General features: G+C 38.9%; 1 protein-coding gene across 1 annotated transcript; it reads right to left on the reverse strand.

Annotated features, from left to right (window-relative positions):
- Positions 1-8,098: 8,098 nt before the first annotated feature.
- Positions 8,099-12,952, reverse strand: LOC124143794. Its single transcript, XM_046512907.2, has 5 exons — positions 12,716-12,952; positions 11,991-12,096; positions 10,232-10,356; positions 9,919-10,053; positions 8,099-8,929 (listed from the first exon to the last, which is right to left on the reverse strand). Exons 1-5 carry the CDS (start codon positions 12,759-12,761, stop codon positions 8,367-8,369), a joined length of 975 nt encoding a protein of 324 aa, XP_046368863.2. The 5' UTR covers positions 12,762-12,952; the 3' UTR covers positions 8,099-8,366.
- Between the last annotated feature and the right edge of the window lie 1,054 nt (positions 12,953-14,006).

Raw genomic sequence — 14,006 nt, forward strand, 5'->3', positions numbered from 1 at the left:
CCTATCAAGTCATTAAAGTATAAGATTCTGAGTTGGTTTTTTATACAAGTATAAAGAAGAATTTCAAATCATACATAAAACATAAAAATGAATAGTAGAACTGTATCACGGAATATTTCAAGGTAGGATTTACTTAGGAACATGTCCACACATACAACTTTGAAAGACAATAAACATGTTATAGGTGAGGCAAAGGGGCTGGGCCCTGATTTCGGGATCAACATTGATTCGCCATTACCGTGTTGACGCTGTTTAACAACTAATATTATTTGCTCTCACTGCATTGATGGAATTCGTGTATTGTAATACGCATATTTTCACCTGTGACAACAAACATATGGTTCTTACAGTCGAAAGTGTGGATGAAACTCGAACTGGTGTTGTAGGTTCCAATTGAATCGCAATGTACAGCTAGTTGTATGATATCATCAGACCTGGTTGTTTTAAAGATGATTCCATCCGAGTAGACATGGTACCTGAATGGTAATATAATCGAACTGATATATCCACATGCTGTCAATGCGTGATAGTATGTCATTTGAAATCCATTCAGACGTTATTGGCTGTTTTTGTTATTTGTTACACGTACACATGATATTCGTCACCAATCGCCCCTTTCCGTAACCTGCAAGGAGAGTAGTTATCGATGAATGTTATGTGTAAAAATACGACAAACCAATCAGAATGCGCGTATAATTTCAAGTTCTTCGTCAAAGAATCCCTCAGAAACATTATTTGATTTTACATCTAAAAATATACCCAAGACACAGTAAGATGTGTTCAATCATACTGTATAATTCCGCATGTCCCGATGTGCTTTAAATTGCATCTGAAATATATATATTATATCGGGAAACATATGTGAACCACTACGCAACTAGTTGACAATTGTTTTAGGTATGCCCGTTTGCGCTAAGACGGAACCCGCTCGCAAAAATGGCCATGAGAGGGGCACGAGTCGCTATTCGGCTCTTCCCGGAATAACATGAGCTGGTCACGAATGGTACACATGACACATTAATGTGTATACAATTAGTCGCCATTACGATTGGTTGAAAAATAATCATCTATCATCTAATAAAGGGGCACAAAGAATCGGTCTAGGCCTGACATCTTTGATATCGACATATGTTGCTGAATTTCTTCATTTCTTAACAAATTCGAATTGGGGAGCGTCCATTTGATTTGCAAGAAAAAAATCTATTTTACCCCAGCTGTATCCAACAAACTATTGATTCACTAAGCACATGCAAACAATCAAATAGTATTCATTATCACTATTAACACAACATATTTGACGTAAGGGTATTTTCCACAAAACAAACTTTTCATTGTATTCACCACTGCCAACAAACTATTCACTTTGGGCATATTTCTGAACAAACTATTCATCTATAAAATCTCTCTCCCCCCCCCCCCCCCCCCCCCTTCCCATAGAAATCTGATGGATGCTCCCTTGAACTTTGTCAATTATATTACACGTCTCTCTAGTCAGTTGTTTATACATTGTTAGTTGTATCCTTAAACGGGTATCAAACTCTAACAATACATTTTTTGTACACTCCATATTCTTCCCTCAACCAAGTGTTAAACAAAATGACATAGTTTTCACTCTACTGGCAATAAAACACTGTGACACTAGATCACCCTTGATTTCTCAGCACTGAGCAAAAATACACTGTGACAATTCATCCCCCTTGATTTCACTGTACTGCAGCAATAATGCACACTAGATCTAGATCCCCCTTGATTTCGATACAATGTAGCAATAATGCACACTAGATCCCCCTTGATTTGACTATACTGTAGCAATAATGCACACTAGATCACTCTTGATTTCACTGCACTGTAGCAATAATACACACCAGTTCACCCTTGATTTCACTATACTGTAGCAATGATACGCTTGATCACTCTTGGATTCACTAGACTGTAGCAATAATACGCACTTGATCACCCTTGATTTCATTGGACTACAGCAATAATACACACTAGATCACCCTTTGTTTCACTGGACTGTAGCAATAATACACACTAGATCCCCCCTTTATTTCACTGTACTGTAGCAATGATACGCTTGATCACTCTTGGATTCACTAGACTGTAGCAATAATACGCACTTGATCACCCTTGATTTCATTGGACTGCAGCAATAATACACACTAGATCACCCTTTGTTTCACTGGACTGTAGCAATAATACACACTAGATCACCCTTTGTTTCACTGCACTGTAGCAATAATACACACTAGATCCCCCTTTATTTCAGTGTACTGTAGCAATAATACACACTAGATCACCCTTTGTTTCACTGGACTGTAGCAATAATACACACTAGATCCCCCTTTATTTCACTGCACTGTACCAATAATACACACTAGATCACCCTTTGTTTCACTGGACTGTAGCAATAATACACACTAGATCCCCCTTTATTTCACTGTACTGTAGCAATGATACGCTTGATCACTCTTGGATTCACTGGACTGTAGCAATAATACGCACTTGATCACTCTTGATTTCATTGGACTGTAGCAATAATACACACTAGATCACCCTTTGTTTCACTGGACTGTAGCAATAATACACACTAGATCACTCTTGATTTCACGGGACTGCAGCAATAATACACACCAGATCACCCTTTGTTTCACTGCACTGTAGCAATAATACACACTAGATCATCCCAGATTTCACGGTACTGTAGCAATAACACACACCAGATCACCCCAAATTTCACTGTACTGTAGCAATAATACACACCAGATTACCCCAGATTTCACTGTACTGTAGCAATAATACACACCAGATCACCCTTTGTTTCACTGCACTGTAGCAATAATACACACCAGATCATCCCAGATTTCACTGTACTGTAGCAATGATACACACCAGATCACCCCAGATTTCACTGTACTGTAGAATACCACACTGGATCACACTTTGTTTTGCTTTTGTCATCAATCAACATATCCCAATTTGTTTTATTTAGACCCCAAGTTGTGACGGTGATTATAGATATAACATTCTCAATGATGGCCTGGTAGTTTGTACTGAGGTATTATCTACAATGTTTATGAAGATTAAGGGCATAAATCAATATCTGGAATACCCATAATACTGAGCAGGTTGTGTGAACGAAGGTATGAAAGCTCGTTGTCTTGACAATAGCACGATTCCTCTATTGGAACAGCGGCAGTGGACACGAGGGTGCATGCTGACAATGAAAGTGATGTTTCGTGAAAATATACGGTTTATTGATTCCCGCTTATACGCAATATACAACTACATCAACGGCTTAATCCGAATGCTGCAGTGATAGATCTTGACAAGTACCTGCAGTGTAAACGCAAACAAATCTAAACTCAAATAGTGATTGACATTAGCTCCAGTTACTCATGGGACTTTTAGCCTAATCATTTCTGTGTACAACATTAAACTGCATAGTGACGCTGTTACTGTTTGTATCATATCGCGTTTCAACGTAATGTGAAGTGAATTAATTCAAGATTATCGCACCTGAAGCAACCATATTTTCAAACATACCTGCAGACACAAGGCGGTACGGTACGTTTATTTTTGGGGAATGGATTACAACTGAAAACACCCTGAAAAGATCGAAGTGTTATTAATCAGCTGAACCATAATAAATAGTTTTGTTACAACTGTAGTCTTATGTCTGGATGTACAGGTTGTTGTGTGCTTTCTTATTTCAAAAGTGACAACAAGTATTTGTTTTAATTATACATGTTTCAATTTGAAATGTACTTACATTGCGGTCTGTTGTAGCAAAATGTAATGGGTTAATTCTGAAGACGTTTTATTTGCATAAATCCGAAATAATTATGTATTTGCAGCAAACTTAATTTCTACCGTTACTTTGCAAAATACCCAATTTTGAATGGTCAGTCACGGTTTCAAATCACAAAATGTATCTCTTTTTTAATAAAAGCGTCAAAATATTTTCAGAATCATAAATCATAAGTCATAATCATGGAAGCCTATACTACCGAGTCCATTGTACGATTCCATCTCAATCATAAGCATGTGTTTATGAATCACTGTGAAATAGTGATGATACCTGGTGTTCGCGAAAGGTAAGCGTATTCTGATCCATCGGTGGCATCCGTCACACTACGTTCAAAGGCAAGTCAATTGTTCACCTGAAAATATGACTCATATACCGCTTAAATATTCTACAGAAGTGTGCTGTGTTGTGTACTGTATGCTGCGGTAACGTACTAGCCAAACTGTTATTCACTGACAGGTTGCCTCGCTGTGTTATTCACTTACTCACTGACTGTGTTTTTTTACTCGCTGACTACGTTATTCACTTAATTACACGCTTGTGTTATTCACTCATTGCTTCACTTATTCTGTTATTCATCTACCCGTCGACTACATTGTTAATGTACTGGCTGACTGTTATTCACTTACTGCCTTACTGACTGTGTTATTCACTTACTGCCTTACTGACTGTGTTGTTCACTTACTGCCTTACTGACTGTGTTATTCACGTACAGCCCTACTGACTGTGTTATTCACTTACTGCCTTACTGACTGTGTAATTCACTTACTGCCTTACTGACTGTGTTGTTCACATACTGCCTTACTGACTGTGTTATTCATTTACTGCCTTACTGACTGTGTTATTCACTACCTCACTACTGTGTTATTCACTTACTGCCTTACTGACTGTGTTATTCACCTACTGCCTTACTGACTGTTTTATTCACTTACTGCATTACTGACTGTGTTATTCACTGCCTCACTACTGTGTTATTCACCTACTGCCTTACTGACTGTGTTATTCACTTACTGCCTTACTGACTGTGTTATTCACTTAGTTACTTACTGACTGTGTTATTCACTTACTGCCTTACTGACTGTTATTCACTTACTTACTTACTGACTGTGTTATTCACTAACTTACTTACTTTCTGTGTTATTCACTTACTGCCTTACTGACTGTGTTATTCACTTACTGCCTGACTGACTGTGTTATTCACTTACTTACTTACTTACTTACTGACTGTGTTTTACTCGCTGACTACGTTATTCACTTAATTACACGCTTGTGTTATTCACTCATTGCTTCACTTATTCTGTTATTCATCTACCCGTCGACTACATTGTTAATGTACTGGCTGACTGTTATTCACTTACTGCCTTACTGACTGTGTTATTCACTTACTGCCTGACTGACTGTGTTATTCACTAACTTACTTACTTTCTGTGTTATTCACTTACTGCCTTACTGACTGTGTTATTCACTTACTGCCTTACTGACTGTGTTATTCACTTACTTACTTACTTACTGACTGACTGTGTTATTCACTTATTTACTGACTGTGTTATTCACTTACTTACTTACTGACTGTGTTATTCACTTACTACCTTACTGACTGTGTTATGCACTTACTGCCTTACTGACTGTTATTTACTTACTGCCTTACTGACTGTGTTATTCACTAAGTTACTTACTGACTGTGTTATTCACTTACTGCCTTATTGAGTGTGTTGTTCACTTACTGCCTTACTGACTGTGTTATTCACTTACTTACTTACTGACTGACTGTGTTATTCACTTACTTACTTACTGACTGACTGTGTTATTCACTTACTTACTTATTTACTTACTTACTGTGTTATTTTCTTAGTCACTTACTGACTGTGTTATTCACTTACTACCTTACTGACTGTGTTATGCACTTACTGCCTTACTGACTGTGTTATTCACTTACTTACCTACTGACTGTGTTATTCTCTAACTTACTTACTTACTGTGTTATTCACTTACATAGGTACTGACTGTGTTATTCACTTACTACCTTACTGACTGTTATTCACTTACTTAATTACTGACTGTGTTATTCACTTACTTACTTACTGACTGTGTTATTCACTTACTTACTTATTTACTTACTTACTGTGTTATTCACTTACTTACTTATTTACTTACTTACTGTGTTATTCACTTACTTACTTACTGACTGTGTTATCCCCTAATACCTTACTGACTGTGTTATGCATTTACTGCCTTACTGACTGTGTTATTCACTTACTACCTTACTGACTGTGTTATTCACTTACTTACTTACTTACGATACTTACATCAACTACTGTAAGCGAGGTGTAACGTGGAGTTGAACACCCTTTCGTGCTACCATCAGCTGGTAGTTAATCATCAGTTGTCAGTCCAAGTGCATGTGGAGTATGACAATCGGTGTCAGTGTTGCGGGACTCTCAAGGAGTCGGGGTTTGTGCCACAACTGACCGTAAATCCCGTTGAATACCCACCCCTACCGAAGACAACTCCACACCCGTTTTTCATGAAGATATTCAAGGCGAAGTAAATGACCTGGTGTAAACATTGCAAAATGAGCTAGGGATATTTGACTGTTAGATATTGCTCAATGATGCGTTTATTTGTTTTTGAGATAAGCATCGATATCAACTGCCTACATATACAGTGTACATTGTACAATGAAATGAATTTACAGCAAAGTCAGCAATGATTTACAGATTCCGCCATACACACTTTCTCGCACTTACAATCCAACAGGAGACTTACAATCACCAGAAAGTGAGAAAAATTCACATAAATAAAGTGACAAAACCCTTTCCATATCAAATAGAAATCTCTGCATAAAGCAGAATCGATTGTACGATTCCGACTATATCATGAGCATGTGTTTATGAATCATGTTTTTCATGAGGATATTCAAGGCGAAGTAAATGACCAAGTGTAAACATTGCGAAATAGGTCATGCGCTTGGGATATTTGACTGTTCTCATGACCCAGGTATATATGTCGAAATATGTTGTAAATACATGGGGTCACCATGTATAACAGGTCCTCAGGGATATATGTAATATGGTTAATCATCTAGAAATGGCATTTAATGTTAGTACTTGAATGTATGTTAAGGAATATAGGTAGGCTTTAATGATAATGTCGCTTCAGCGTTATTTGTACCCTTGTCATGTGACTTCGATACGAGGGTGTATGGCCCCAGTGCGTTTGATGCACGTTTCCACCTAGCTTGATCTGAAGTGCGATAAGTGGCAATTTGTATGTTTTACCACAGAAGTAAGTTTTCTTGAAATAAATTTGACATAATGAAGTAAATGGTAAGTAAAAGGCAAAACTAATTTTATCAAGTTCAGTAACCGATGATAATATCTTCTCAGTGCGTTTGGCATCTACATTTTGACTCTTTTCGTTTCAGAAATAGTTTCGTCGTCTACCGCGCTGCGATTCGCTTCGCAGAGTTACGTCCCTTATACATGCCTGTATCCTATGAGCGTGAGTCCAATTCCAGATTTGCCCTTGTTAAGATTCTTGGATTGTCACCATACAAGTGGTATACGTCACTCTTCGGCCTTTCCGCCCAATGAATTAATCTGACACGTGATATAAAATGAAATACGTTTCAAAGAGGTGTTTTTCCAATGTCGCTCACTCACGTTTGAACAATATGAATAAGAAGCTTTGTGATTTCCTTTTGATGAATCACACATAGGAATGTGAACATAACCTGCTCTAAATGTCCTGTAGACATGGTGAATCACTATAAATCGAAAATCGCCTGGGACTCCCATACCAAGGAAAACAAAGAACAACTAATGGTTAAGCTATTCTGTATTTCAATAACAATAACAGCAATTGTAAACTTAATTAAAGGGTGTTCATCTCTGTTTCGGCATATCATTAATAAATATCATAATACCTTTGTTCCGTGCCCATTGTGTACGGGAGATATTCCTCAATGATTCGTTTATTTGTTTTTGAGATAAGCATCGATATCAACTACCTACATATACAGTGAACATTGTACAGGAATTTACAGGAAGGTTAGCCATGATTTACAGGTTCCGCCATACATACTTCCTCGCACTTACAATCTGATAGGATACTTACGATCATCACAAAGTGGGAAACATTCACATAATTAAAGCGACAAAACCCTTTCTGATCCAATAGAAATCTCGATTGTACGATTCCGACTATATCATGACAACGTGTTTATGAATCACTATCAAATAGTAATGATACTAAGTGTTTGCGAAAAGGTAAGCGTATACTGCCCTACCGGTGGCATCCGTCACAAACACATGCAAAGGCAAGTGAAAAAACACGGAAACATATGGTACAAGTCAAAATAAGGAATTGCATTGGACATAACAAAATTTCACTGATGCGTCAAACAACAAATGTTTACAGATAAACAACATTTACTGGAATGTGCTTGATTGTAGTATACGTGTATGTATATGCATGTACGGTTGAATTGCGTTCTGACTCTCAGCTTTCATCTTCCAACAATATACACCCTCCGTGTGTCAGTCACTTGTTCATGTTTTCACTGTTTAACTTTGGATGTTTCAAGTTGAGCCTCTGAACCAGGATACCGAGGAGGGAGATCAGCACCATCATCTATAGGTGGCGCTGTAGGCTGCTGCTGGGTAGGAAAGTCAGATTGAACAGCATATGGAGGCTGTGGTGGAGGATACACAGGCTGACCCTGGGGTTGAGGCTGAGGCTGAGGCTGATGTTGGGGATACTGAGGCTGACACAGGGGCTCAGGCTGGTACTGACTTGCCGCTTGAACTGGATATGAACTTTGAGATTGATATTGATGCTGGGTCTGAGGTTGATACTGCCCATGTGCTGGATACGACGAATGCTGCATCACTGTCTGTGCTGATGAGTTAGATGGATAGCTGATGGGTGTGTTGATATTGGTGATGTTGACGTTAGAAGGGGCAGCGACAGCTGCTTGCCTGTTGTTTCTATGTCTTCTACCTCGATATTTGAAACGAAAAACAACGCCTGCGATGACGCATACAGCAACAACAACAGCAACCACGCCCCCGATGATGCCTTTGGAATTCGAGGTGGATGTGTCAGATGTTTTCGGAGTGCCTAAGAAAAAACAGAGTTATTGATACCATTTCCTGAAGAGATACATGCGTGATAGATGCTAAAGCTGAAGTTGGAATATGTTTCAGATACTTGATAGCAATGCGTAGACGAATTGTGGTTCACGGTGTAAAAAGAGAAAACACATATTGGCTTGGGTAAATGTATTTGGTCGAACATGAGTGAGTGTGAGTGAGTTGGGTTTAACGCCACTTTTAACAGTATTCCAGTTATATCGCGGCGTGTCAGCTTAATGTGGGAGGAAAGCCCGAAGTGCAGGTCTAAGACGTTTAACACTTCGGTGAAACCCACAGGCGCGGGTATGGTGCTGACACACCTAGAAACATATTCGGGACGAACCGGGATTCGAACCAGCAATCATAGGTTTCTGGCGTGCCCAAGGGACACAACTCTGCACAGCGAATCGCGGCGCCTTAGACGACTGGGCCACCCGTGCCTCCCCGGTCGAACATGAACGTGCAGCCCCTGCAACCCGCTAGTGACACTTGTAACACCCCGCAAGGTCACACGTTACATAGACTTATGTGCAGTGAAATAGTCACATTTAAATCTATCTTGGGACACCATGAGCGAACAGTGTCAATAGTGACGTGGCAAGCAATTGACGTCACACCAAACACTATGACGTAATGATATCCGATATGCCAATCACATAACTAGATTCTTAAACGAGTAATGATAATTATGTTTCCATCTGTCATATCATGATTTGATATTGAAGATATATACATGGTTAGAGTATAAATACAGTAAACTACGGTTATAACGAACTCAAATGGACCACTAATTTTAGTTCGTTATAACCGTAGTTCGTTATAAGCATAATGTTTTTTTATATACAACATCTATACAGCAAATGACCGGGACCAAAAATAAAGTTCGTTATATCCGTCAGTTCGTTATAAGCGTTTTCGTTATAAACGTATTTTACTGTAACATATCCTTATAAGACGCCTACTTATTATACCTACTTTGGCATCTCAGATCGAATCGTCTATCAGTTTGCTGGCTTGTATACGTTATAAAAACATATTGTCCCGTGCTCTGAATATCCTGACTCTTAGTTCCACAGAACTTCTTCAATAGTCTTCCATACGGCGTTTTACCTGGAACAAACAAAGACTTCAGCAGTCCAAGTTGATTGTCATCTTAGCCAAGTTTATGTGTTTCCTATTTCGATACCATAAACACGGAAACATAAAAGAAAAGCTTTCTAATGTAGGCATTATGTCAAAGATTGTTGCATGCTGCTTCCATCGTCACTTCATGTTTCTAGAACAATACCTTCATACACACGGACGTAGGATGTGGAACACACTGGCCCAAATTCCACATGGCGGAATGTAAGTTTCAGCACATTGTTAGTGGTATTTGTACTCAACAGGATGCCATCTGGATATACCGTGTACCTGAAATGTTCAACGTGATATGTCACAAATTTTATAATAGATATGTCAAACTCAATGTCATGCGTACCGGTTTGTGTTCATCTTTTAAAATTCTGTGTTATAAATTCAGTTTCTGTGTCCTGGGCATATAACATATTCTGCAACCGTTTCTGCAACATTATTAAATCTCATATTATCCCCGTGAGTAGCTTTAGTGCTGTTAATTCGACGTTAAGCAACATTCACTTCACTCATACGTAAATTATTTCATATACGACTGTTTGGCTGACTTTGAATTTAATTGATATACATTGTACAGTACACTACGGTTATAACGAACTCAAAGGGACTAGTTCGTTATAACCGTTGTTCGTTATAAGAATATATACAGCATAATTACAGCAAATACTCGGGACTAAAAAGTAAGTTCGTTATATCCGTCAGTTCGTTATAAGCGTGTTCGTTATAACCGTAGTTTACTGTACTTGTGTATGAAATGAACTTCTGATATTGTAGGTCTGTAATAACTTCAGTATAACGTTGTCAAGATACATTTACTCCATACACAATCTGCAATTCAATAATACTATCGAGATTTACTATGTGTTTTTTTTCAGACTGATTAATCGTCTAACAGTGAAAACATATGTACAGAACAAACCCCTTGTCATCTGGAGAAAAACTTATTAAAACGCTGTGGAGTCAAAATCTTAATCACATTTCAAATTGTTACCTTGCATTTCAAACCAAAGTACATGTTTAATTGAAATGAAATAACAAGACATAACTTGCGTAAGGAACAGTTTGGTCAGAATCCAAATTAAATTCTATTCTAAGATTAAAAAATAGTAAATATAATCAGAAATCCCATGGGATTCTTCGAAAGCCTGATTAAACACAAGTACCCACTTGCACAAAGCCGTCTTAGCGCTACGACCAACGTTACTTCCTTACGTTAGTATTAACTTTTACAAGCGCTTCGTGTAAGTGGGTCATGTGCATCATCAATCTACTAACACAAAGAGAGGAGTTTGTGCTATACGTTTCTAAAAAGTCACAATATGATACATGGGAACATGATCAAAGTGTCGAGACCCGTGAGTGAGTGAGTGAGTATGGTTTTACGCCGCTTTTAGCAATATTCCAGCAATATCACGGCGGGGGACACCAGAAATGGGCTTCACACATTGTACCAATGTCGGGAATCGAACCCGGGTCTTCGGCGTGACGAGCGAACGCTTTAACCACTAGGCTACCCGACCGCCCCCGAGACCCGTGAAGACTCCGGGGTAGAATAGATCTTCAGCAACCCATGCTTGCCGTAAAAGGCGACTATGCTTGTCATAGGAGGCGACTAACGGGATCGGGTGGTCAGGCTCGCTTGGTTGACTTGGTTGAAGCATGTCATCGATCCCAATTTCTTGGATCGATGCTCATGATATCAATCACTGGATTGTCTGTTCCAGACTCGATTATTTACAGACCGCCGTCATACAGCTGAAATATTGCTGGGTGCGGCGTAAAACAACAAACAAACAAACAAACAAACCTGAGTGTCGGAGTTAAACATTGTGTGCTTCACGTACATGTAACAAAATACTGCTATAAATAGTACACCCTGCTACAAGAACTGTTAAGACACTGTAGCTACTTACGTTCCATAACTGACATACGCATAACGTGACCGAGCATATATTGAAGATGCATATGGCGATGATAGACACTGTACTTGGTAGGGACTTGCATGAATGAGGGGGATACCTGAATTATTGAAAGAGAATATATATTAGTGCACAATAAAAACGACAAAACCTTTTCATTTATCAGAAAAAATTTTTTTTCTTAAAGCCACTGGACGTACAACCAACTGTAACATCATGGAATGATAGTTTCTGATATACTGAGTGAGTTGGGTTCAACGCCGCTTTTAACAATATTCCAGTTATATCGCGGCGTGTCAGCTTAATGTGGGAGGAAAGCCCGAAGTGATGCAAGTCGCAGACGTTTACCACTTCGGTGAAACTCACGAGCACGGGTATGGTGCTGACAAACCTAGAAACATAATCGGGGCGAACCGGGATTCGAACCCACAATCATAGGTTTCTGGCGTGCCCAAGGGACGCAAATCTGCACAGCGAATCGCGGCACCTTAGACGACTTGGGCACCCGTCCCCCGTTTCTGATATATGTATATATGAATGATGTACTATGTCCAGGCATAGTTTCTTTGACACACAAAGAATTAGTTTGTTTTCTTTTTGAGAAGCTATATTATCACGGAGACCAGTAATTAATATAATTATCTAGAAACCTAAGGCATTGCTCACAGCATAATAGTTTTATGTTCACTGTATCCAAGTGATGGTATTTGTCGACTCACCGACTAGAAATAATCCGGTCAACAGAAATAGGTGCACGATGTTCATGTCTACCAGGCTACTGAATGGTCAAGAAGAACATAATCAGAACAGCTCAACTCAAAACATCACCAAATGTACAGATACAGTTTGTTCAATGAATATCATTAAGCAGTATTGGTTTTGTCAAACAAGATGGGTTTTACGTCAGAATAAGTAAATGTTTATTATCGATAAACACAAAAGAAAACAATATTAAGGCATTAAGCATTGTAGCTCACGTAACGTACCTAACAATAACTTCAACCCGTGCTACTAACTAGCTAGGGTGTTGTACAATGTATTGATGGGTCATCGAGGGCGCTTCACATAATAGTTACTCACTCGCTGAAAAATGAATGGCTTCTGGGTAACTTAAATATGACCTATATTGCGACACGGTAGTATGGAGGGTCGCATGTCGATTTGTAGGGAAGACAAAAAAATATACATACAAATAGACAGTCAGACATATTTTATTTTAAGTCTCACCTCACACATTAAAACAACATGTTACAAATTGTCATAAAACAATATAAAAGTGAGCCACCCGTTTGGGAGCAATGAGCAACCTACCTTACCTGTCCGTCAGTGTTTGTACAGCGTCTGTAAGGCGGTCAATGTGTTTCGCAACCTCAAACCCTCGATGTCAGAGTGGCCTAAATAACTATCAGAGACGTTTTTATTGACCGTAGTTATATACAGGGTGGTAATCATATACTACATAGAAACAGGAGTTGAATTACAACATCACTAGTATACCCATGTGTAACAACAAAGACCAATGACATACATTAATTGTCTGCTCCAATAACGTGTTGGCTTTATTCTTGGGTTGTTCGTGGACAGTGAGACAGCGTTGGCGACTAGCGGGTAGCGGGTCGGTGTACCCGTCTGGGTCGATAACATAAGCTCTGTCTCTGACGCAAATGTGAATGGACTCGCTGTGTTGTTGTGCAAGGATGTGTTTATTGTCGACAAGCCTGGATGGTGGTCTCGAGGTCTTACTCTTGTTACGTGGTCAAAGTATTGAGAGAAACATAATATTTATCTCCGCATATGAACTCTATTAACAAATTACACATCAACAAACAAACGGCCGTTGTTTCAGACATCGTGTGTCATACTTGGAAATGTCGACAGAATAGAATGTGATACGATGGACTGTTTGATCACAAGTGTTGTAGTTTTGAAGCGTGTGCGCGTGTTATATTATCATTGAGACACATACTACTGACCACAAAGCGTATATACAATGTACTAAGCTACAACACT

Source organism: Haliotis rufescens, unplaced genomic scaffold (assembly GCF_023055435.1).
Source record: "Haliotis rufescens isolate VD_foot unplaced genomic scaffold, xgHalRufe1.0.p SCAF_1, whole genome shotgun sequence".
Taxonomy (NCBI): Eukaryota; Metazoa; Mollusca; class Gastropoda; order Lepetellida; family Haliotidae; genus Haliotis; species Haliotis rufescens.

Coding starts and splice junctions, on each gene's coding strand:
- LOC124143794 (XM_046512907.2), bottom strand. CDS start 12,761: ATGAACATCGTGCACCTATTTCTGTTGACCGGATTATTTCTAGTCG. Junction 12,097..12,715: donor GACCGGATTATTTCTAGTCG/GTGAGTCGACAA, acceptor TCAATAATTCAG/GTATCCCCCTCATTCATGCA. Junction 8,930..9,918: donor ATTCGATCTGAGATGCCAAA/GTAGGTATAATA, acceptor GTTTTTTCTTAG/GCACTCCGAAAACATCTGAC.